Source organism: Leptonychotes weddellii, chromosome 8, assembly GCF_054177405.1.
Source record: "Leptonychotes weddellii isolate Sample4059 chromosome 8, ASM5417740v2, whole genome shotgun sequence".
NCBI classification, from domain to species: domain Eukaryota; kingdom Metazoa; phylum Chordata; class Mammalia; order Carnivora; family Phocidae; genus Leptonychotes; species Leptonychotes weddellii.
The window spans coordinates 15,722,565-15,748,372 of record NC_138376.1 but is presented as its reverse complement, the minus strand read 5'-3'; the positions used below and the strand labels follow the sequence as shown (position 1 = coordinate 15,748,372).

General features: G+C 40.8%; 1 protein-coding gene and 1 long non-coding RNA gene across 9 annotated transcripts in view; one reads left to right on the top strand and one right to left on the bottom strand.

Moving 5' to 3' along the window:
* The window catches only part of BLOC1S5 (biogenesis of lysosomal organelles complex 1 subunit 5), a 67,817-nt gene extending 50,660 nt beyond the window's left edge, over positions 1-17,157 (bottom strand). For 6 of the 7 annotated variants that reach the window (XR_014147529.1, XM_081827702.1, XM_081827698.1 and 3 more), the window contains exons 1-2: positions 17,003-17,157; positions 10,366-10,448 (exon numbers count right to left, since the gene is read on the bottom strand). Coding sequence is in view for 6 of the 7 variants with exons in the window: in XM_081827702.1 (XP_081683828.1) it covers positions 10,366-10,448; positions 17,003-17,117 (198 nt within the window). In the remaining variant the exon portion in view is untranslated. Of the gene's footprint in view, positions 1-9,591; positions 9,786-10,365; positions 10,449-17,002 lie in introns of those variants that run through there. The other variant, XM_081827700.1, reaches the window with a different exon arrangement.
* Positions 17,158-17,239: 82 nt separating this feature from the next.
* Positions 17,240-19,729, top strand: LOC115937556 (uncharacterized). 2 transcript variants are annotated; one of them, XR_004072825.2, is made up of 3 exons: positions 17,240-17,326; positions 17,921-18,014; positions 19,253-19,729. It is a non-coding gene; the product is annotated as an uncharacterized LOC115937556 (long non-coding RNA). The 2 variants fall into 2 exon arrangements; XR_004072826.2 differs by having other exon boundaries at positions 17,255-17,330.
* The last annotated feature ends 6,079 nt before the right edge of the window (positions 19,730-25,808 follow it).

Below are 25,808 nucleotides of genomic sequence, written 5' to 3'. Positions count from 1 at the left end.
AACCAATAGATTAAAAAATTTCTCAGTGTAGGCTCTTCTGGGTTAATTTTCCCTGACAGCAGTGTGCCCTTCCATAAAATTTCACTAGTACCTTCTTTCAGGAAAGTTTTCTTGAATTTTAGTTTTCACATTTGTTCTATTACACTGCTTTGGCTTTCTTCTCTAGGGGCTGATTATCAGGCATATATTGTACTGCATCTTCTGTATTTACTATCAATAACTATTCCTTTCTCTTGAATTCTTTTTATCTCTTTCACTCCGTCTTTTAAATTTCACATAAGGGCTATCCATTGTGTTTATTCACTCTTACGTTCCTTCGAGTTTAGTTTTCATTCCTGAAATAATTTTTAAAATTACTTTTTCCTGAATTTTTCACCTTAGCTTTTATTTTTTCCATTTCTGTTTTAGCCAATTAATTTTGAGTTTTTCTGATTCTGATTTATACCATTTTTTTCCTCACTTCTAATAATTTTCTTATGCTTCCCAAGCTCATTTTAAGTATTAGGTTACAGTTTTTACCTTTTTTTGTGGTCATACCTACACTCATTGCCCTAAAGGACATTACTGTTATGGGATTTGACTCCTGCTTACTTTTAAGTGAAATTAGTTTTCCTCTATTTCTAGAAGGGAGGGGTGGTCAGGACAGTCTTTCTAACTTCAAAGGTCTAGAACTCCCTTTTCCTGCTGTTTCACAAAGTATTCAATCTCCTTTAGTTTCTCTAGAACACCATTCTAGAAGGGTGTTTTGGTTTGTGAGTTTCAAACTCACAGGTGGCTTCAGCCCATTAGACTTTTCTGTGGTCTGCTATCACTCACTCAGAAATTAGAGCCTGTGAAGTCCCCTCCGAAGGTTCTGCTTTCTCCTTAGAATGGCCCTTCAAGCATTCCTGATGGTAATTTTGAGGTTTTCTAGCATTCAAGGCTCCCAAGACCCTCAGCCATTCTTCCATGTCTTCCTCCAGTTTCTGATTCCACAGAAGCCTGTTTTGGTGATTTGGTCATTTGGTATTTGGGGGATACGTTGCTCCCTGGTTTTATTACAGATGTTGCCTGGTTTTGCTATTCTAGTTGCTCTATCTCTGTAGCCAGATTGAAGTGAAAAAACAAACCAACTATGTCATAGCTGCTGTCACCTTCCCCCCACGGCACTGGAATCTGAATGAATCAAGACTATAGAGATTATTGCATTCCTTATGGTACATTTTTTCTTTATCAAGATGCAAAGGAGTGGTCTCTCAATTCAAATACAAAGACAATGAAGAACAGAAAGGGGAGTTCTGCAGTTCTACTCAAAGTATAGGTCTTACTCCAGGGTCCATGGATGGGCTTTGGGATTCCAGAATGCCCCTGAAATTGTACTCAAATTGAATATATATGTCTTCTACACATCTTCCTGGGAGAAAAAAATTCTCCAAGGAGACCATGACCTACTAAAGTTAAGAAACACTATCAAAGTTGAAATAAAATATAAAGTTAAGAATCCCTATCAAAACACCAATAGCATATTTCAGAAATAGAACAAATAATAATGAAATGTGCATGGAACCACAAAAGACCCCGAATAGCCAAAGCAGTCTTGAGAAAGAAAAACAAAGCTGGAGGTATCATAATCCCAGGTTTCAAGATATACTACGAAGTTGTAGTAATCAAAACAGTATGGGGTACTGGTACAAAAATACATACATAGATCAATGGAACAGAATAAAGAGCCCAGAAATAAACCCATGCTTATATGCTCAATTAAGCTATGACAAAAGAGGCAAGAATATGCAATGACAAAAAGATAGTCTTCAATAAATGGTGCTGGTAAAACTGGACAGACACATGCAAAAGAATAAAACTGGACCACTTTCTGACACTGTACACAAAAATAAACTCAAAATGGATTGAAGACCTAAATGTGAGACCTGAAACCATAAAAATCCTAGTAGAAAACACAGGCAGTGATCTCTTTAATACTGGCCTTAGGCAAAAGCAACAAAAGCAAAAATAAGCTATGGGACTACACCAAAGTAAAAAGCTTCTGCACAGCAAAGGAACTTATCAACAAAACGAAAAGACAGCCTACTAAATGGGAGAAGATATTTGCAAATGCTGTATCTGATAAGGGGTTAATATCCAAAATACATAAAGAACTTATAAAATTCAACACCAAAAACCAAATAGTCCAATTAAAACATGGGCAGAGGACCTGAATAGCCTTTTTTTTTTTTCAGAAGACATACAGACGGCCAAGAGACATATGAAAAGATGCTCAACATCACTCATCATCAGGGAAATGCAAATCAAAACCACAATGAGATATCACCTCACATCTGTCAGAATGGCTAGAATCAAGAAGAAGCACCAAGTGTTGGCAAGGACGTGGAAAAAAGGAAACCTTGTGCACTGTTGGTGGAAATGCAAATTGGTACAACCACTGTGGAAAACAGTATGGAGGTTCCTCAAAAAATTAAAAATAGAAATAACATATATTCAGTAATTCCACTACTGGGCATTTACCCCAAGAAAATGAAAACACTATTTTTGAAAAGATACAGGCACCCTTATGTTTACTGCAGCATTATTTACGATAGTTAAGATATAGAAGCAACAGAAATGTCCATTAATAGATGAATAGATACAGAAGATATGAAATGTGTATACACACACACACACACACACACACACACACACACACAGAGGAATATTACTCAGCCATAAAAAAAGGGATGAGATCTTGGCATCTGCAACAACATGGATGAACCTAGCAGGTATTATGCTAAATGAAATAAGTCAGACAGAAAAGGACAGGGGCACCTGGGTGGTTCAGTTGGTTTAGCATCTGACTCTTGATTTCGGCTCAGGTCATGATCTCAAGGTCGTGAGACTGAGCCCGGCATGGAGCTCCATGCTCACTGAGGAGACTGCTTGAGGATACTCTCCTTCTCCCTCTGCCCCTCCCCTCCACCAAATCAATCAATCAAAAAAAGGACAAATACCATATGATTTCACTTATATGTAGAATCTAAAAAAAAACAAACAAAAAGCAGAAATAAACCCATAAATACAGAAAACAGATGGTTGCCAGAGGCGAATGTGAGGAGGGATGGGCAAAATGAGCGAAAGGGTTCCAAGTACAGGCTTTCACTTATGGAATGAGTAAGTCTCAAGGTTTACTAAAGGGCACAGCATAGGGAATATAGTCAATGGTATTTAAAGCACTGTATGGTGACAAATGGTAGCTATGCTTGCGGTGAGCATAGTACAACATACAGACTTGTTGAATTACAATGTGTAGACCTGAAACTAATGTAACATGTGTCAATTATACTTCAATAAAAATAAAAATTAAAAAAGAACCACTTATTTAGAGGGTTATTTCTTCTAGCAGGCAAACTGGTAGTCTTATATTGTAGAAAGGGAATTTGTAGCCTCATTCATTTAAACAACAAATAGGCCCAATGATAGTGTTATATAAGACAGGATGTTAGAAACAGTCTCTGCCCTTAAACTTAACCCGCTGGTATGTGCTCGTTTTTATGCTGATATTTTTTTTTAATTTTTTTATTGTTATGTTAATCACCATACATTACATCATTAGTTTTTGATGCAGTGTTCCATGATTCATTGTTTGCGTATAACACCCAGTGCTCCATGCAGAACGTGCCCTCTTTAATACCCATCACCAGGCTAACCCAGCCTTCCAACCCCCTCCCCTCTAGAACCCTCAGTTTTCAGAGTCCATCATCTCTCATGGTTCGTCTCCCCCTCCGATTTCCCCCCCTTCATTCTTCCCCTCCTGCTATCTTCTTCCTTTTTTTTTTTTCTTAACATATATTGCATTATTTGTTTCAGAGGTACAGATCTGTGATTCAACAGTCTTGCACAATTCACATTTATGCTGATATTTTTGACCACAGTGTACTGTTGACACTTACTACAAAAGGAAGATTATAAATTAACATCCATTTATTTTTTTTAAAGATTTATTTATTTGAGAGGGAGACAGCACGCAGGAGGAGTAGAGGGAGAGGGAGGAGGAGAGAAGGAGACTCCCCGCTGAGTGGGAAGCCTGATGCGGGGCTCAATTCCAGGACCCTGAGATCATGACCTCAGCTGAAACTAAGAGTTAGCTGCTTAACTGACTGAGCCACCCAGGCACCCCTCCATTTAATTGTGTATATATATACATTCTGGGGCATAAATTCTCAGAACAAAGCTTAGCACTAATGAAGCTTAGTTTCTGATGTGTAACACCCCATAAAATTACATATACAGTTAATTTTTAAGTTAAAATTAATAACATGTCGCTCGGGTAATGTACTTAAAACAGTACCTGCCACTATCTGCTTAAAAATGCTACCAATGGGGACACCTGGCTGGCTAAAGTTGGTTAAGCGTTCAACTCTTGATTTTGGCTCAGGGTCTTGAGACTAAGCTCCTTGTCGGGCTCTGCACAAAGCGTAGAGCCTGCGTGAGATTCCCTCTCCCCCTCTCTCCCTGCCCCTCCCCCCCACCCAACTTGCACTCACTCACTCCCTCTAAACAAACAAAAATGCTACCAGTTATTAATAATATTAGTACAGTTACTAAATATTTATATTTAAGATATAATTTGATACTATTAGAAAGGAAATGAGAGACCAATACCATAATTTAAAATTTTCTTTCAATCACTAAATTGGCCAGGCCCACAAGATTTAAATAAAACCGTAGTGTGTGTGTGTGTGTGTGTGTGTGTGTGTCTGTCACATGCTATATGGGACAGACTTTATCCTGATATTTAATAATCTGACAGTTACCCTAATAATCTTCCAACCAAGTACTAACCAGGCCCGACCCTGCTTAGCTTCCGAGATCAGATGAGATCGGGCGTGTTCCGGGTGGTATGGCCGTAGACAGTTACTCTAATAATCTAACCAAAAATGAGAGATTAGGATGTCAAGCGAAATTCTAGTTTGTCCTGCCTTTTAAGGAATTTTCTCTTCATCAATTCAACCCACATTCAAACTCATGGACACAATCCCTTCTGACTCTGTAATTACTGTACTTATTTGAATCCTTTTTTTTTTTTTGGCCTCTACTTTTAATCATTGTCTCCATTTTTGTTTTTCCTACTGGCCAACATCCATTTTTCTTTCTTAGCTCAAACACCACCCCCTCTATGAAAATTTTCCTCCCAGCTTTGTGGGGAGTTGCTTCTGGAGTTGTTTCCTCTTGAGATCTCAAGTGCTTTGTGCTTATTTTATCATAATTCCATCATTAAAATTCACTGTTTCTATGTCTTTTTTCCTCTAGACTGTTAACTTCCTGGAGGTAGACTGTTTCTTATTTATTTTTATATATCTCCTTGACATTAGTTCTGGATTCATTCTCCTTTCTTCCCATCAATCCCCAAATATTATCTGGAGCCAAATGTGCCTCTACAGAGACTGCTTGCTATTTCCCATCTGCCTCCTTTTTTGTTACATGAAATGCAGATGTCATTGGTAGAACTTCCAAAGCCACCTTGAAAGCATAAGAATAGGAGCAACACTCCAGGGAGGTAGAAGGCAAAGTTAGAAGAAAAAGCTAACTCCAGCCCTAGGCTCTGGGTATTGAGAGAAAAATAAATACTTGTTAAAAAGTCACTATTTTTCAGGTATCTGTTTCTAGTAACTAAACACATTCCTTACTGATATACCTAGGTAATCAGTAACTATTCAATAAAGCATTCAAAGAATAAAATTTGCTAAAAATGAAATAAGCAACCAGAGGGGAAGAGGTGGTGGGATGGGCAAAGTGGGTAAAGGGGAGTAGGAGACACAAGCTTTCAGTTAATGAAATGAATAAACAGGTCATGGGGATAAAAAGTACAGCCCAGGGGATATAATTAATGGTATTGTAATAGCATTGTATGGTGACAGACGGTAGCTACACCTGTGGGGAGCACAGCATAACGTATAGATTTGCTGAATTACTATGTTGTACACCTGAAATGAATGTTAACATTGTGTTTCAACTATGATTCAATAACAAAAGTTTTTCCATCAAAAAAGAGACTTATACAACTAAAAAAAAAGAAAAAAATGAAATAAGGAACTTGTATAGGACCACAGACCCCAAAAGCACTCCAGAAAAGCTCACTAACTGTTCTACATGGTGAGGCCATGACATCTCCTCTGTGGCTAGAAAGATAATGGTCCCGCAGACAATGCCACACCCACAGACCCTACTGAACTGATGCTCACTGAAAGGGCCCTACTGGGATCTCTGTGCACTGGAATCAACGATATAAAGGATCTGCATAAAGTCAGGAGAAAGACAGTCAACTGTCCAGAAATACTAACAAACACAAAAAGAGAGCTTAAATATAATAGAACTTCAATAATTTAAGTAATGCTGCCACCATGTGGCACTTACTCCCCTCTTCTAGAAATAAAATTTTGTAAAGAAAAAGATGATTGTTCCCCTGTGCATTAACTTTTTGAAACATAAAAACTATAAACAACTTTAGTTTGAAATACTAGCCAGGTTTTCTTAGGGTGAACTACATTTAAATGCAAGAGCGATGAAAGTTCTAGGAAGTCTTAATAACTCTGCTTCACCATTCCTCTCTGCCCAACCATGCCATCTGGGGACGAGAATCAGAGGATGTTATTGTTTGGACCAAGATACAAAAGAGCTGTAAATAATGCAGATATATATTCAAATCAAAAGCCTCTAAAATGCTTTCAGCTTTTTTCTTCTAATTTGAGGCAAAATGTCAGCACACGGTACACAGAAAAGGTAGACGAACCTGATACACAGGAAGGCTTCCACGCTACTCTAAACCCTCAGGAAGACCAACTAGGGAGGTTATCATGTAAAAAGCCTGGATCAGGTATGTGGCAAGAAAAGGAGTGGGGGCGCCTGGGTGGCTCAGACAGTTGTGCATCCCACTCTTTGTTTCAGCTCAGGTCATGATCTCAGGGTCCTGAGATCAGCGCCCCCATCAGGCCCCCGCAGAGGGCACTGCGCTTAGCGCAGAGTCTGCTTGTCCCCCTCCCTCTCCTGCTCCCCCCACTCCCTGCTCACTTGCGCACTCTCTCTCAAATAAATTTAAAAAAAAACAAAAACATTTAAAACATAAAGGAGTTATGTTACACTTAGTTGAAGATAACCACTTAAACTTAGCTGACAAGATATTTTTGAGTCCTTCAGAGGCCGGTCTTTAAGGACAATATGAGAATGCTTCATGGGTGGGTCTGTGCCTATCTTCTTCACCAGGACGGCACTGGTTCCTGACATTATGTCTCACACAAAATAAGTGCTCGAGACACTTACAAAATAAGCTTGTTTCTATCACACCTGGTGTGATCATTTTATTCTCTAGTAAACATTTTTCTAATATAATGCTCATGTCATTTGCTTAGCAAATCTCTATTTTCCCTAAAATGGAACCCAATCTCATTCACATTATTGCAAATTCTGAATTAAAACATTTTTATCACACCGTACTTGCTACCATCTTTCTCTTAATAGTAACAGTTAACATTCATCTAACACCTGCATGTCAGGGATTTTTTAAAATAACATACCATTTAATCCTCACAAAAACTGTACAGTATACATTATTGCTCCCATTATTAAGTAGGCACCTTAAGCCTTAATAAAGCAGGTAATCATAGCTGATGGGGGGGGGGGACAGGATTTGAACCCAGAGATGTCAAGCTCCAAGGCCCATGTTCTTTTTCCACTCAACATCGCCTCCTTTCCAAAAAGACCTTGGAAGGCTTCACGATGTGGAGTGCAAGTAATTCCTCTCCTCTCAGACACAAGCCCATCTTCTCTCGGCAACTATCTTCTATCCCAGTTAAAAGAGGTACTGGCTTCTACAGGAAGTGAGCTCTTGAACATAAGATATTCAACCGCATAAATGTAACGCTTCTTTCATTTGCCACTCAACACTCAGCTTCATTTGTATAGATGGCCCTTTCATAGAAACCATCGACATTATTTAAAGAACACTGATGTAAGTACAATGACACATATTCTAGGGATATCTCAGCCACTATTTAGCAATGTGTAACTTTTCACACTTAAGAAAAAGATGACTTATGACATCAGTAGACATCAGAAAATTCAAGTTTTAGTCAAGGCTCTGCTGCTTGTTCTTTTGAATCATATTAAGCACCTACAATGCATCAGACATTGGTTTAGGCATTTTTAAAATATATTTATTTATTTATTTTAGAGAAAGAGTGTGTATGTGTGTGTGGGAAACAGAGGCAGAGTGGGGGAGACAGAGAATCCCAAGCAGACTCCCCACTGAGTGCAGAGCCTAACACAGGGCTCAATCTCACAACCCTGAGATCATGACCGGAGCCAAAATCAAGAGTCAGACACTTAACTGACTGAGCCACCCGGCGCCCCTGGTTTAGGCATTTTTAATACAATGGAGAAGAAGGCATTTTTATACAATGAAGAGTCCTGACTTTTATGGTATGTCTATTCTAATGAAGGAAGACAGGCAATAAACAAAGAAGAAAAATATCAGGTAGTTACAAGAGCTTATGGTAGGCAAAATTCTAAGATGGCCCTTAAGACCCCCACCCCTAGTGTACACACACCTTCTCTCAGTTATTCAAACCATAATCTAAGTGTTACTGTATACATAGTCTACAGATTTATTAAGGTCCCAAATCAGCTGACTTTAAGAAAGGGAGATTATCTTCAGTGGCCCTGGCTTAATCAGGTGAGTCCTTTAGAGTCTAGGCTCTTCCTGGCAAACATGAGAGGGAGGGACTCCACGTGAGCGAGGTTGACTTATGGTTTTGTTTTTGTTTTTCTGGTTTAAGTAATCTGTACACCCAACGTGGGGCTAGAACTTAAAACCCCCAGATCAAGAGTCGCATGCTCTACCAACTGAGCCAACCAGGTGCCCCCAATTTCTGGCTTTGAAGATGGAAGGGGCCACCTGCCAAGGAACGTGAGTGGCCTCTAGGAATTCAGAGGGGCCCCCTGGCTGACAGCAAATAAAAGAAATGGGAACTTTACTGTACCATGGAAAAGAACTGGACTCTGAGCTTCAAATAAGAACAATGTCTGACCAACACCTTGATTTTAGCCTTGAGAGACTCTTAAGCATAGAATCCAGCCATGCCACGCCCAGACTTTATTCTCACTAAGGAATTGGTAATAATCTTCATATAGCATGATAAGGGAATCATCTCTGGATAATATTCTGTGTGTCCCAGACTATCCGTATCCCACCAAACAGTAATGATGACGAAGAGAGCTAAGAGTTACTTATTCCTAGATACCAGATCACATTCTAGGATACACACATCCAGACACATGCATTGTGTGCACATGCCTATCTTCAATCTTTACAACCATGCTGTCAATTAGGTATTATGCAGATTTTAAGTAAGAGTCTGTTGAATCCAGAAATGGTATCTGATGCTGCAGCTCCGTCCCTCATCTTGAGGGCTCTGTGCCACAGGCTTTCTGTAGTTTTAAGAAGGATTTATGAAAAGGTTCTTTCCTTTTGGCAGGTTTAGACTTCCTGTTTGGTTGGAGTCTTATTTGAAAACAGCACCCCAACTTACACAGAACCATGAAATTTTTGTGTGCAACACCACATACCATCTATCTGACAGTAGCTCGGGCGCTACTGTTTAAGGCACGATGAAGCAATGACACACGTGCAAGACACCAGGAATATGACACAGGACGGCAGGCTGCTGCGTCAGTGTGGATGCAGCACGGCACGAAATACTGGGTGGCAGACGGTAAAGCCAGCAAGGTAGGGGCCTACAGAAGGATGCTTGGATTTCATCCTGGAGGCAGCAAATATTATTTCAGGGTTTTAAAAAGGAAAATAACATCAGAGCACTCTGGCAGCATGGTAAAGACTGGATTTGACTGGGGTGATGAAGCAGGCACACAAATTAGAAGGGATGGAGATTTATGAGTAATATCCAAAAGAAATGGTCACTGAAAGTGGGCATTAACCGGGTAAGAACAGTCAAGGATGAGTCTCCTATTTTAACCTGAGTACTCTGGGTGGGTGCTAATGCTCCGACTGAGAAAAAAATATAGAAAATGGATCTGGAAGACCTACACCCATCAGTCTTTAAAATCTTTTTTTCACTATACTCATTTTACTGATGAAGAAAACTGCGATCAACAGATATTAAGTACTCCAGAGTAGGCACCAGCACTTGAGCCCAAGTCTCCTGCTGCCTAGTTTTAAGCTCCTTCCATGAATGGTAATGCCTCTTAATGAGTTTTACTTTGCCTATTTTATGAACTCATGAATGGAAATCAGAGATTTTAAAACCAGAGAAGTCCCCTTCTGTATATTAACATACTAACAACTAGGGCAGTATTTTTACAAAATAAGTTTTAAATACTCACTTCAAATTCTTTCACAAAATAACGGGTTTCACCTTGAATAACTGGTCTGTGATCTAAAAGCCTTGAATGAATTTCTCCAAGGTCTATAAAGACAAAATGAAATTCAGAGTTAATCCACGCTGCGTGGTACAATCTCTAGTATCTCTAGTTTGTTTTACTCTTTCCAATTCTCATGAATAGATGTAGGTTAAAATCTAGTTTAGACTTGGACCGAGAGGAAATCTCATCCACTGCCAGTAAAACAATATAAGTACTTCTGAGAGCAATTTGGCAATATCTGATAAAGCTCAAGACATGTATACCCAGCAATTTCATGCCCTAGGTGTCCCAGAAAAACTCTTACACAAATGAAAGACATTTATAAATGTTTACTACAGCATGAGTGTAATGTCAAAAGAAGAAAAAAAGGAAACAATCTAAATATACTTAGACAATGGAATACTATAAATCAGCAGGTAAAAATGAATACACTAGGGTTACATTTACTAACATGGATAAATCCCACAAATATAATTATGCTCAACAAAAAAGCAAGTTTCAGAAGGATAAAGTCATTTTATATAAACTTAAAAAATATGCAAAAGACACTTCCTGTTGGGACACATACCAAAAGCAATAAAATTAGAAAGAAATGCATGAGAACAATAAATAGCAAAACCAAGACAGTGGTTACCTTTAAAGGGGAGGGAGAGCAATGCAATTACAGCAAGGTACCCAGTGGGCTTTGAATGTTTATTTATTAAGATGGGTGGTGAGAGTGCATTACAGGTCTCTGTACTTTTTTTTTTTTTAAGACTTTATTTATTTATTCGACAGAGAGACACAGCGAAAAAGGGAACACAATCAGGGGGAGTGGGAGAGGGAGAAGTAGGCTTCCCACCGAGCAGGGAGCCCGATGCGGGGCTCGATCCCAGGACCCTGGGATCATGACCTGAGCCGAAGGCAGACGCTTAATGACTGAGCCACCCAGGCGCCCCACAGGTCTCTGTACTTTTTGGTAAGTCTGAAAAAGTTAAAGTTAAGGGGAAAAGTGGTGAATTTTAAACTGTTTTTGTTAAGTCATTCTATTCATCCTACTTTGTAACAACTATATAGCTTAAGAGGTAAACTTCAAAACTCCTGGAGGAAATTAAATCTCCAAATAAGAACATGTACCATTCATGTTCATTTACTAGCATAACCTGTTCCTCTAATTTTTTTATTTTTGCAGACATGCAATGGGGCAATATTTCCATTCTCTAAGGAGTTTTAATAGGATACATATTGGGACGTATGCTAAGTAAAAAAATATAAAAGGAAGTATTACTTCTGCTTAAGTTCTTCAATGACTCATTACCCAGAACACTTCTGTAATTCTGTAAGAAAATAATAGGAGTTCATTAAAAAAAAAAAAAAGTTCTATTCTGAGTTAAGTTTGGGAATTAGATAAAATCAAGTTAGACAGGTTCCTTCACCTCAGATCTGCTGGGAGTCTATAGTTTACTTATATCAACTATTAATGCCCAAGTGAGGGCTACAGTATGCAGAAATGTGTGGACCTTATTTGATAAGAGAACCTATGTGGCAAAGAGTATCTGTTCACATTTCAGTAAACACCAGTGTCTCTGAAACACAACTAGCCAACAGGCTGAAGTTCAAGCCTCCTGGTAGCCACCACCCCCCCCCCACCCCGCCCCACAGTCCTCCATGTCTGGCTCCAGCCACCCTTCCCCCCATGTTGGCAATTCTGAACTACTTGCAGTTTTCCAAAAACATCATGCTCCTCACGTGTCCTTGCCATAGTTCATGCTCTGGAACCCCTCCCCAATCCCTGCTCTTCCTTCAAAACTGCTCAGACATCACACTTCCTCGAAATTTTCATTCATTCTATTCAGCTTCCTCCTAGGTTTCAAGGAGAGCCCCCACTTTATGCTCCCAAAGCACCAGGGGCAATTACTTCTATCATACGACTTACTATGTTGTCCTAAAATTGTATCTCTCTTCCAGGGAGTATCTCAGACACCAAATTATTTATATCATCCACGGAAGACATATGAGTTAACATGTATTTTTCTATGTGATGGAGAAGCCATTAAGCCTTGTTGATTTGGGGAGCCTGATATAAGGAGAACTTATTTGACCTTTGGAGAGAGAATTCAATTCTGTTTAGAAGTGGATAATGATCACTTCTAAAACCCTGACTGGGCCCCAAAATTTAAGAGAGTAAAGATCTAGGGAGAAAATACACATGACCACAGAAATTAAGCCACTAACTAGTTTTGTTATAACATTATAACAACAAAGCAAGCACATTACAATGCAGGAGTCCCAAGGACTAAAATTCTCCAAGTCTGATAGTGTAAATATAAGTTACAGATTTTCACATAAGTTCCACCCTAACCTTATTACACGCAAAGCATTCTTTCATTGTTTGATATAATCGTTTGTCCTCCAAAAATTCATACTCTAATGTGGGAGATGGACAAAAATCCCTTCACACAAAAGGTAGAGATGAGCACTTTAATGGAAGATCAATATGCTGCTCTGTGGCTATGGAACAAGGAGAAACGGTCAATTGAGATCTCTCATTATCTAATAAAAGAAGTTTCTTCTCTGGCCCTGAATTTCCAGGCCTTTAATGTAATATCATATGGAACAATTTACTGCAATTTTTCTGATAACGTCCCTTGCATCACCAAACAGATGTTACTCTTCCTCACTACTTCTCAGATCCATTACCTCGTTTTCATCCCTCCTTGTCTCACTAGGGCTATTCGAACACAGTCACACCTCTCTGTAACCCATTCTACAGAGTTCTTGTCATTTGCAGTAGTAATGTTTATAAAGTTGCCTCGAACACTGAACTAGCAAGTACTGAACTACTGTTCCTAGAGGAAATATAGGCTTAGCTTCCTGCAGGCCTCTGATCACATTCCTGTCAAACCAAAATGCCATTTGTATTACAAAGGTTTATCAACATCCTTGTAAAACATGCCACTCTTGGCATTCCAAAATCTGCTCTTCCAGCGTAACAATTTCTCTTGTATTAACACTTACCAGTTATTTTTACCTGCATAACCTACTTCACCTGCAAGTCAAACATTTTTCACACTGTCCCAACCATGAAAGTGTGGCCAGCCCTAGACCAGAAGGGTTTAACATTTTCCTGACCTTATCCAACCGACCATGAATTCCTTTGGCTTTCAGCTTCACAACAATGCTGTCCACTACGCTCTCTCAATCATCCCAGGAATCCACAAATTTAGCTGCTTTCCCATCACTTCATCACACACTATAAATGTTACTTTGGCACTTTCCAGACTGGCCTAACACACAAATTGGTGAATGCCCTTCCTTTTTCTGGATTGTTGACATTTAACATTTACCTCGCACCAAAAGCACTCTAACTCATACCTGAAAGAAACTTCTCTAATACAGTATTTTCTCTGTAAGGCGCACCACAGCTTTCTTGAGGGAGAACTCAGTACTATACCTTGGGGATCCTTTTAAAAAGCAAAATCACCATCAAAAAGCACAAAAATGTGAAAAATATGGCGCTAAATAAAAAGCACAAAGGACACTTACAGTATAAGAGCTAAAACAAAAAGCAGAGCATTGCCTTGTTCAGTCTCAACTACAAATGTGCATGTAGGGAGACTCAAATTTTTCTCTATTCTGTGTATGTGGGAATGACTATGAAAACACCATCAGTACTGATTTTGGAGTTACAAATTCATTTTAGCAATTAGACAAATTCACTAACACCCAATGCACAAGATGAGGATCCACAGTTATCTGCCTGAGTGCTTTATTTAAAATGTAAATCTAACCACATGATTCTTATACTTACTGCTGGATAGTTTCCTGCCATTCAAGAAAAAGTCCAATTCCCTAAAAAGGCGAGAAGTCTTCTATGGTCTGATTTCTACCAAACTCCACCTCTCTCAGAGTCACACTGTAGCAATACATGCAGCTTCCCAAACATGCCATGCTTCCACACCTTTGCTCATGCTGTTCCAAACTAAGTCCAAAATAGCCTTGCCCTCTTTTCTTAACTGCTCACACTTGACTCTTCAAGACTCAGATCAGACACTACAGTGTCCAGGAAACCCTCCCTGTTTCCCAGTCCTTACCTCCTAACACCCAAACCATGGGCCAGAAACCCTTAAAGACCCAGGGCACAAGTACTGAAATCATTTATTTATGTTTCCCTTTCACTAGACTCTGGCAATAAAATTCAACAATGATCTGTTCACAACGATGGTCTTTAAATAAGAATGAACTAAAAATAGATTTTCAGAATGAAAAGAGTGAATGGTTCCATAAGAAAAGCCAAGGAAATTCTGGACATATTTTTAATTAAAACCTCAATTTTCAATTAACTTGAAAAACTTTCCTTGAATTACCTTTAAAAAAAATAATATATGAAAATTAAAAAAAAACAAAAACCCTATGCATCAAGGGATACAATCAACAGAGTGAAAAGGCAACCCATGGAATGGAAGAAAATATATGCAAATCATCCATGAGCAAGGGGGTTAATATCCAAACTATACAGAGAACTACAACTCAGTAACAAAAAACAACCTGATTGAAAAATGGGCAAAGGACTTGAATAGACATTTTTCCAAAGAAGATATACAAATGGTCAATAAGCACATAAAAAGATGCTCAACATCACTGATCATTAGGAAAATGCAAATTAAAACTACAAGAAGGACTTCATACCCATTAGGAGGGCCACTGCCAAAGACACAAAATAACAAGTGTTGGTGAGGATGTGCAGAATTGGAGCCCTTGTGCACTGCGAGTGAGACTGTAAAAATAGTGCAGCCACTACAGAAGGCTGTATCGTGACTACCCAAAAAAATTAAAAATAGAATTATCATTTGATCCAGCGATTCCAGTTCCGGGTACACATACACTCAAAAGAACTGAAAGCAAGGACTCAAACAGATATTTGCATACCTATGGTCACAGCAGCATTATTCACAATAACCAAAAGGTGGAAGCAACCCAAGGGTCCATCCAGAGATGAATGGATACATAAAATGTGGTCTATACATACAGTGGAATATTATTTAGCTTTTAAAAGGAAGGAAATTCTGACACATGCTACAACCTGGATAAACCTTGGGGACATTATACACAGTGAAATAAGCCAGGCAAATACTTTATGATTTCATGTGTATGAATTACCTAGAGTAGTCACATACAGATACAGAAAGTAGAACGGTGGTTGCCGGGGACTAGAGGGAGGGGGAGATGGGGAGTTAGTGTTTCATTGGTACAATGGCTTTCAGTTTGGGAGGATGAAAAGTTCTGGAGATGGATGGTGCTGATGGCTGCACAACAATGTGGAGGTACTAATGCCACTGAACTGTACACTTAGAAATGGTGAAGATAAATTTTATGTTACATGTATTTCACTGCAATTAAAAACATTTTTAAGTAGCAGTTCACTTAGGGCGCCTGGGTGGCTCAGTTGGTTAAGCGACTGCCTTCAGCTCAGGTCATGATCCTGGAGTCCCTGGATCGAGTCCCGCATCAGGCTACCTGCTCAGCAGGGAGTCTGCCTCTCCCTCTCCTGCTCCCCCCTCTTGTGCTCTGTCTCTCACTCTCTCTCTCAAATAAATAAATAAAATCTTTAAAAAAAAAAAAAAAAAAGTAGCAGTTCACTTAAGATAGCACATATAAACATTTACAATCTAGCCCTAACACTCACGCACCACTCCCACACTCCTAATCAGATTTAAGAGACAACCTGAAGTCTAGAAAAATAGCCACAGCCAGCTGTGTTGGAGCTGTCTACAGTCCTGACAGGTAAGGTTAAAATGAAATAGGCAGCAACCAAAAGACGTCATTCTCTTGGTAGTGAAAGGACTCTGGCATCCTACGAGGGCTTCAACGCTGCAAGATGTTGGGACAGACAGGATCAGCATTGGATTAAGAATCGATAAGGATAAAAAATTAAAAAAAAAAAAAAAGGATGAGGATGAGAAATTCCGTATCTAACTGGCAAAGATCCTGCTACAGGAAAACAGGGTTGTTGTGAGCTTTGGGAATCAAGTATTCAGGTTCTGTGAGAATCCAGGATGTAACCTTCTCAAAGCGCAAAGCAGACAAGACAAATGGACATCTCTACACGTGTATGGCGCTTTAATGTTTTAAGATGCTTTCATATATGTTATCTCATTTATTCCTTGCATGACCCAGGAGCAGACAGGAGCAGAGTAGGTAAAGCAGACCACCCAAAGTCACCCAACTCTTAAGTGACCTGCCGGGGGGTGCAGGCCCTTCCCGACACCCAAGCTCCATGCCTCCCTAAGCGTTACAGGACCGTCGTGAAGCAGCGTCCAAAGCAGCTCCGCGCTCAAAGGTCCCCCGCTAGGGAAAGGGTAGAAGGGGCGGGGCCCAAGACGCACATCCGCGGCTTTTTTGAAAAAGTAAGAGGGACTGGGTTGGTTGGTTGTTACTGGGAGGCATCTGGCGTAGGAAACCAGGCGGGCTCTGGCCACTACTCCCCCAACCTCCCACGAATGCGAGGCCGCCCGGGAGCTGGGGGGCGCCCTGGGGAGCGGCCCTGGGTCAGAGGGCGCCGCTTGGGAGGTGGAGTAGCGCCGAGCTCCACCACAGCGATAGCCCTACCACTCCGTACCCTTGATAATGAGATGCGCTGGCGAGCCCGCGGTCCCCAGCGAATCCTTCTTCTTGTCGCCGCCGCCCGGGGTGGCCTCACAACCCACAGGAGTCTCCGTCCCTCCGCCACTCATCGCGACCTACTCCGCCCACCCGCCTCCGCGTTGCGCCTGCGCAGACCTGCGCTGCCCGCCTTCCGGGCGCGGGTTTGGGGCGTCATCAAAGGGCGTAGGAAAAGCCGAGTCTACCCAGCGGGCAATTGCGTTAGTGTAGCCAGAGATGGGGACATCAAGAAGCAGATGCCGCCATGCTGGATTAGGGCAGATGCGGCCGGAATTGGAACGTTGGTGTGAAATTCTGTTATTTCTCCTTAAATTCGCTGGAATTTATTCTGGTTTAGAGAGGGTGGGAGAGAGGAGATACAGTCGCAGAATAATATTAATAGTATTAGAAGTATATTATCTCTGTTATTACCTGCCACCAATATTTTATAAAGCATTTTGACGGGCATTGCCACGTTTAGTCATCATAGCAACTCAGGGAAACGGTTTTACCATTTCTTTTTAACAAATGATGAAATAGGGTTAAAGTAACTTGCCCAGATCACTTAGGCTCATTCGTGCCCATGTGAAGAAAAAACAAATTTGTTCTTGGTATTTGTATGTACAAAATTTCAACCGGTTATTATATGGTCTAAGATAAAATACGTGTAATTATGGAAGGGACTGGTTTGCTAGGCAGCTTTGAATTGTGGTCATGAAATGTCAACTTTGGAACTGCATGTATCTAATTGCTGCGGTTTGTTAAACTCCATAAAGTTCATCTTGTAATCTCAGTAAGACAATGTGCAGCTTTGCAATGGCTTCTTCACCTCCTCTGTTCATCCAGTGGTTCTAAGAATCATCTAGTCTCCCCTTGTCCCTCTCTTTCTGTACAGCCCTTACCCTCCAGGATCTTGCAGTCTAGTGCTGAAGAAGGAATATAAGCCAACGTTTAGAATATGAAGCCTATAAATGATAGCATTGAGGAAGGTACAGTACACATGTGGGACACCTGGGGGTAGGAGGTGGCCAGGAAAGACTTCCCAGAGGAGGCACCTATTTGTCCTCAGAACCGAAATGAAGAGATGTTGGTCAGGTTGGGTGAGAAGAAGATGGAAATTGGGGTTTTCTAGCGAAGGAAATAACAAGCCCAAAGCCAAAGAGGCAGAAAATAGATGAATTAATGCATGAAATGTACTCTTGATTAATTGCAAGTTGTTGAGTCTGGTTTGTAAGCTTTCTAGTCTCAATTCCATTCCCTCAGCTTTAGCATCAACCTCTAGAAAATGTAATTATTTTTTAAAGCCCTTCATTATTCTCCCCACTTCTAAGTACTTTTCTTTTTCAAGTTTTCTTCTGCACCTGCAAGCCTAAATTTCCTTTCAGCTTGTCTTCTCAGTGTCTTTGAAATACTGAAAAATCTGAAAAGACTCCCTATGGCACAGTGAGGTTAATGCTTCTTCCACATTGATGTGGCTGTTAAGTATGCAGATTCCGGGTTCCACATTCAAAAATTCTGTTTTAGTAGTTGTGGGGTAGCAGCTACCTCCCCTTACCCAACTGCTAATTGACTATAAGTGATAGAATAATTTTGGTGCAGTAGTAAAGACTTCAGAACCAGACAGAACTGGGTTGAAATTCTGGCTCTGCCTCTTGCCTTCAGTTCCTTTGCTGTAAAATGGCAATAAAATATCCATTTATAAGGTTGTGATGATTAAAGAAGATAATACCCATAAAGCACTTAGTACAATTCTTGGCGCATAGCAAATGCTCAATAAATGTTATTATGACTACTATAACCTCCTCTATCTCCTTTTAAAGCCCTGTAAAATCTGTTCTCGTTCTTCCAATCCACATTTATCCCACCCACCACTAAAATATCTTGTACTTTTTTTTTAGCACTTTACAATTTATAAAATGCTATCAAATATCATATGACATGTCTCTTGATCTTCTCATGAATCTAGTTGAGGTAGCTATTAAAATACCCACTTTGATGAGTAAACTGAGGGTCAGAGAACATGCTAGAGTACCCAAAGGTGACTGCAGTGATTCCTTCCCTCCGTGTGTACACATGCAACATGCTGCTCAGGTGGAGTTGGTCTCCCCTCCCCTCAAAACTGGCAGCTTTGTGACTTGCTTGGATAGATAGAACATGGTGGGAAAAATGTTGGGCTGGTGTTGGGCCTTGAGACACCTGGTGGTTTCTACTTTTGCTCTCTTGTCAGGAAGTTCAGGCTGTCCTGCTGTAGGAAGGTCATCGTGTGGGGAAGCACTGGAAGATGAGACATCACATGTAGAGAGAGGCTATGTGGGTGAGAACTGAGCCAGCAAGCAGTCAGCATGAGGCCACAGATGTGTGAGGGAGCCATTCTCGGCTCTTTTCATCCCAGCCATCAACCTTTTTGAACGCAATCTCATGAACTGCAGTGGAGCTAATAACGCCACAAAGCCAGAAAACTGCCTACTCCTGATAAGGGAAATCTGTGTCCTAAGATGGCCGACCGACCCAGCAAGGGAGTCCCAGCCCTTGCCCCGGGCCTCTTCTGGGTTCTTCTCCCTGCCCAGCTTCCCGCACGTGCCAAGAGTGCCTAGTATGCGGAAGTAGAAGTGTATAAATTACCCGCTTTGTGCTCACGGCTCAGACCTTTGGAGACCACTCTCCTCTGAGCCCGCCGGCGTTAAATAAACCTCCTATCCTCCAAGATCTCTGAGTGCTGCTTGGTTCTTCCCTGGGGTGATGCAATCCAGGTTCCATAACACTCCAACCAGAGTATTGTGAGAAATAATGAATTTTGTGGGGGGAAATAATGCATGGTGAGAAATAGTAAAATTTTGAGAAATAGCAAATAAATAAATTCACTAAATGGTGTGTGTTTCAATTATGCCCATCTCTCCTAGGTAGGATTTACGATGGGTTACAATGATCCCCATTCTCCCATGAGATGGCTCGTAGCTATCAAATAGCAGAACCTTCGTCAGAACTCTGGTCTTTAGACTACAAGACTGGTGCATTTCAACGTAGCAAAGCCCAGTCAGCTAGGCGGGGTCTTTCCACTGTGCCATGACTGTGCCGGGCATATTTCTGCTGCTTCTCTTTAGACACTCCCTTCCTGGAATGCTTTTCTTGCCCTTTCTGCCTATTCAATTCAGTAAACTTTATTTATGTTGTATAATAAAGAATTGGGCTGATCTTTGTTCCTGGTTCCTTGGAGATAACCTCTAAATCTTTGGAATATCTCAAGTGATAGCAGTGTCTTTGTTATTCGTGGTGGCCTGAGTTTATGCTAACGAGGTCACTCCCAAGGGCCCTTAGATGGTTTCAGGATGGGAGCTGGCCATGCTTGAAGACCAACGTGTGATTAGAGGGTTGGGGCTTTGAGCCATGAAATAACACTGACTTCTGGGGAGCGGAGGGGGATTGGGGACTGAGTTCAGTCACGTGGCCAATAATTCAAGCATCCATGCCTAAGTAATAAAACCCCAATAAAACCTCCTGGACACAGAAGCTCCAGTGAGCTTCCCAGTTGGTAATCTCCCACTGATGTATCTAGAGGATGGGGCGTACTGAGGATACAGAAGCTTCGTGTTTCCAGATCTCACCCCATGCATGTACTTATTTGGCTTACAATAGAACTATAATCATAAGTACAGTACTTCCCTGAGTTCTATGAACCATTCTAATGAATTACTGAACCCGAGGAGGTAGAGTGGGAACCTCCAAAATTTGTAGACAGCTGGTCAGAAACACGGGTGTCTTAGGAACCTGGAGCTTGTGCCTGGTGTCTAAAGTGAGGGCAGTCTTGTAGAGAATGGTGTCTGTTACCTGTGGGGTCTAAGCTAATTCCTGTAATCAGTGTCAGAATTGTGTTGCAACTGAACAAACACCTACACGGCACCCATGATATGCCAGATAATGTCATAAGTGCTCACACATATTAATTCATTTAACCCTCATGTCAGTCCTTTGAAGTAGTATTATTGTTATTATTATCCTCATTTTACAGATGAGGAGGCTGAGGCATAGAGAGGTTAAATGACTGTCCAACTTGCATGTGGCAGAAACAATCTTGGTCCCTGTGCATGTGTTTACCTGTAGATGGTGGGTGAGGAGAGAGTGGGGAAGGGAGATTGGGAAGGAGGGAAGAGAGAAGCCATTCTACCTCTAAAAGGACATGTGGGCTGTAAATTTTTTTCATTCAAACACATTTAACAAGCGTGTAGTGAGCACTTTCTATGTACCAAGTGCAGTGCTAGGAGCTGAGATACAGGGGTGAGCAAGACTGCTCAGCCTTTTCCTTCTCTCAATGAGTGTACAGTCTACCGGAGGGAACAGTATTAAATCACTATACAATTACTTTTCTGCAATTCTGTTGCTTAGAGTCTGCAGATAAATGTTCTAGCTGTTTGATTGTTCTGTTCTGTATATCACTGAGTTATACTGTTGTCTGGAATGCTTAGGTCCGCAGCAAAAAGTCAGAAAAGAGTCACATGAGCAGTGCTGTTGCACGATGCACTTCAGCGAGGATTAGGGCTTCTGTGCGCATGTCCTTGGACTCTATGTCATCTTGCCAAAGGTCTTGTGTCATCTCTCGTCTGGATCCACGAGGTTTTTCTGTGTTCTTAAATGAAACTTTGAGATAATTACGGATTCTCACACAGTTGCAAGAAATAATAGAGAGCTTCCTTGTACATTTCACCTCCTTTTCCTCCAATGGTAACATTTTGCAACTGTTAATATCACAACCAGGATATTGACATCAATACAATCCATGGATCTTATCCCACCTTTCCCATTTTACTTGTATTCATGGTGTGTGTGTGTGTGTGTGTGTGTGTGTGTGTGTGTTTGGCTCTACACAATTCTTTAAATATTTATTTATTTATTAACGGCGGGGTGGGGGAGAGGGAGAGAATCCCAAGCAGACTCCCTGCTGAGCGCAGAGCCCCATGTGGGACTCAATCTCACCACCCTGAGACCATGACCCCCTGACCTGAGCTGAAACCAAGAGTCAGATGTTCAATGGACTGAGCCACTCTGACGTCCCTGGCTCTGTACAATTTTAGGTTGTAAGTTCATGTACCCATCATCACAGTCAACATATTGAACAGTTTCAAAGCCATAACGATCCCCCGGGTGCCTTTTCGTAATCACACCTACTTTCCTCTCTGTCCCCATCCCAAACCGTGGCAACCTATAATATATCCTCCATTTCTAAAATTCGGTGTTTTAAAAAAGTTATTACATGCATGGAATCATACACTAACTACTTCTGTGTTTTAAGGATAGCTGTTCTCACCATCATATTATACCTACAAGATCATTTTCCAGAGACTCAATATCAGACACTTTTCAACCATGGAATTGTAAAGGGATTTTTCCAATTATTGTGCTTTTTGAGAGTTCAGACTTCTAAATCATGGAAATAATATTAATTTAGTAGGAATAAAGTTCTGACTTCAGGGTAATAGCTGCTACAACCATATTGAAGCTTATGAAAATTAGAAAATAGAAATAAAATGAGCACTTAATTATATACATACTGAGAACAAAATTGAAATTCATTCCTTGGTATAAGCTCATCAAGGATAAGCATAACTGGGGGAAGGGACTTCCTAAATTTATTTTGCTTTTTATCATATCTGCTTCCTGAGATTTCCTCTGGCACATTTTCTGTTGACATTACTGTTTATCCCCTTTTGTCTAACCTATTTTTGAAGCAGATGAAAAAAATTAAAAATGGAAGAAACTAACGAAAGCAAAGGAGAGAAAAAGACTAGAGGGTCTTTGGGGGTTAGATGGTAAATATTACTACATATTCATCTCATGAAGTTTCGGGAATGTGCCGGGCACACTAGACTTGAGATTTTGGTGGAAGTAGCATGTTGTGCTCTGAGATCAGCTGTCTTCCAGGTGGCAACCACTCAACAGTCCTGTCCTCAATCCTGCTTCTTACCCCTGCAAATGCTTCTGTTGTAGTTACACCACTTGGGAGAACATGTGGCACCCAACTGCAGGGCCACCACAAAGAGGATCTGTGCTCCTGTGATGGGGCTGACTAGTCAAAACGTAGAGAGCTCCATCCCCCCACTGGTCAGACCTTCAGAAAATGTCGCAGAAGTACCAGCTGTTGAGTGATACAGCTACTCTATGCCTGACTGTCACCCCAGCTTTGGACAGGTGTACTACAATGGTCCTCGTGGTATGGTCACCACACTGGACCTCTCAAATTACATAAACTCAGATTGGAGTCTAGCAACGTGTGTTTTGAGAGGTGCTAGGTGATTTACCACGCACGCTAAAGTCTGAGAACCCCTACTTTAGCGTGATATCCGTTACGCATTCCCCAAACTTCTGACAATGATAGTCAACTCTAGAGTTCTTTTATCCAAGTGAACAGGGCTCAAGTCAAATGCTGAAAGCAGTCAGAAACTACAGAGCTGATGAGGCCAGCCAGAGGGTTAAAAATCTCTAAAGTGACTTTAAGATAAGGGTGTGTGTGTTGCAGAAGGTCAGGAACAATGAGACAGTAAGGGACTATATTATGTGAACAGACTGGTTCATGGACTGCACCAAAGAAACTTTGGAATTGGTAATCCGATGACTGGAAATTTGTGGTCTTGGTCAAAGCAAGCCTCTGGCCTTGTTGTTCAGAGCTATGCCTTGTCAAATTAGTTGTGTGGCTACTGTATTTCAAGCTTAACTTGGACAGACAGGCCTGCTAGGCACAAATTTCTCAAGCAGATGATGTTAGGGGGGACAAGAAGTATCCACCGCTAGACCGTTAGGACAGATGACACTCAGCAGGAATGGCAAGCCAAATCTGCAGGATCCATAATACAATTGGCCAGCCCTAGGGACCCAGGCTCTTTGAAGTGGAAGAGACAGCATGCATGAGCCATCACATTAACTCACCAGGCTGGAAAAGATGCAGAGCTTTCATCCTCCCCACAAAGATTAAAATGTTCCTAAAGGAATCACGATAATGGAAGCAGAAATCCTTGAGACAGAATAGCAAAAATAGCCAAGATCTCAAATTCTCCTGACTTCCTGTCTACCTTCTTTGGGCCTCTCTCGTAAGTGAAAGATGAGTTTTGCTAGATTAGGTAGCAGTTGGAATTAGTTTTATTCACCAGCGGTATTGGGAATAAAGGCAGAGCCTGCAGGAATGTGGGCTCCAGCAACAAGTAATCATTATTGCAAAATCAAATTCCCCATCTCGTCTCTGATATGCCTGTATGTAACCCTAGAGCTGGGCTTCAAAGTGTTATAAATTCAGCATACAAGACATGGAGCAGTGGGATATAGAGCCCCTTGTGTATCTAAAAGCTCTGCCCAGCAAGAGAGATATATGATGGTAACTTTCTCCCCATCGCTTTTGCAATAAAATTCACCCAGAGCTCCAGGAAGTTAGGAATGTAATTCAGCTTCAATAAATCAAGACTAAAATTAAGATGGCCATATATGTAGCAGCCTGCTCAGGTATATGGAGAATTTGAAATTTAGTGCCCTGGTAATGGGTAGGAGCAGATTATCTAATTATGGAGAAAAAGAAGAAATATTGCTCTCTGGGGTAAAAAGCTAAATGCTCTAATCCATTAAACCACCACATCTCTGCCAAAGCTAGATTAATATTAAAGTTCATGTAACGTCTGACTTTTTTTTTTTAAAGGAATGAAGTCAAATGAAAAAATATATATAAATGAAAAAGCTATACTTCACAATAATTCTAATTTGACTTCTTGTCAAATAGTTGCGTATTTGATCTTCCAGTGTGATGTATCTGTACCTGATTATAATAGAGTTCCATTCTTTCCCAACAATAGATCTGCTTAAATTTTTATCAACACATCCTGAGGTTTTTCTGGAAGGACTTTCAGCAGGGCTCTCATGTGATGCCCTGCAGTAGGTGAACCTCCCATTCATTTTGCTCCAACCTTCCTGCCTTCATCCTTGCAGGAGACCTTATGTGCTTATCACTGACTATGCTTACCTATGGCTTCAGATTTAATTGGGTGGAGCCAATGGAGGACCTATGTTTAACAGGGAATAAGTAAAAATGAGAACGCCCACATATCTGTTAAAAACCTCAGTCCAATAATCTTATTGCTGAGTCTGGATGGGGAGGGAGTGGAGTTTTAACCAGAAAGACAGGTGATTATGTCATTCTCGAAGCTATGTTACTTTTCCTACCATATTGCGACAGCAGCTACTTGAGATTTAAAACCACACAACTTCATAAAATATTCATGACATCTTATCCTTTGGATAGAACTGTGTCTAAAGGCAAATGACCTTTTGATATTGCCTCCAGCCCTGTTATTTCTCTTTAAAACTAGTGTTCATTTCAATGAATGAAAATTTCATGGATTCTGGACTGATGAAATGTTCCTTCTCTATTTGAAATTTTTTATCTGTTCTTGAAAGTTGCATGTGGAATAAGGAGACAGGGCCATGTATCTACTCAGGGCAGTCAAATCAACCCCTGTGTATAATATGGTGACAGATTATGTCCTCTGCCTCTGAAATTGTCCAATTCCCATTCACTCCAGCCATGGTTTAACTGAGGTGTTGGTCAGCATGTGGGTTGGTCTATGCCCTCATCCTAACTCCTCAATTAACGTGAGATAACTTGAATGTGTAGTGCCTGGTACAGAGCCTGCAACAGAGCCGGCATTCAGTAAATGGTATCTGATTGCTTCTACTTACTTTCAAGCAATGCTGAGTGGCGGCAGCCTCCCAAAGAAACTTTACATGCTGTTTCAGAAATTTGGTCACAGACC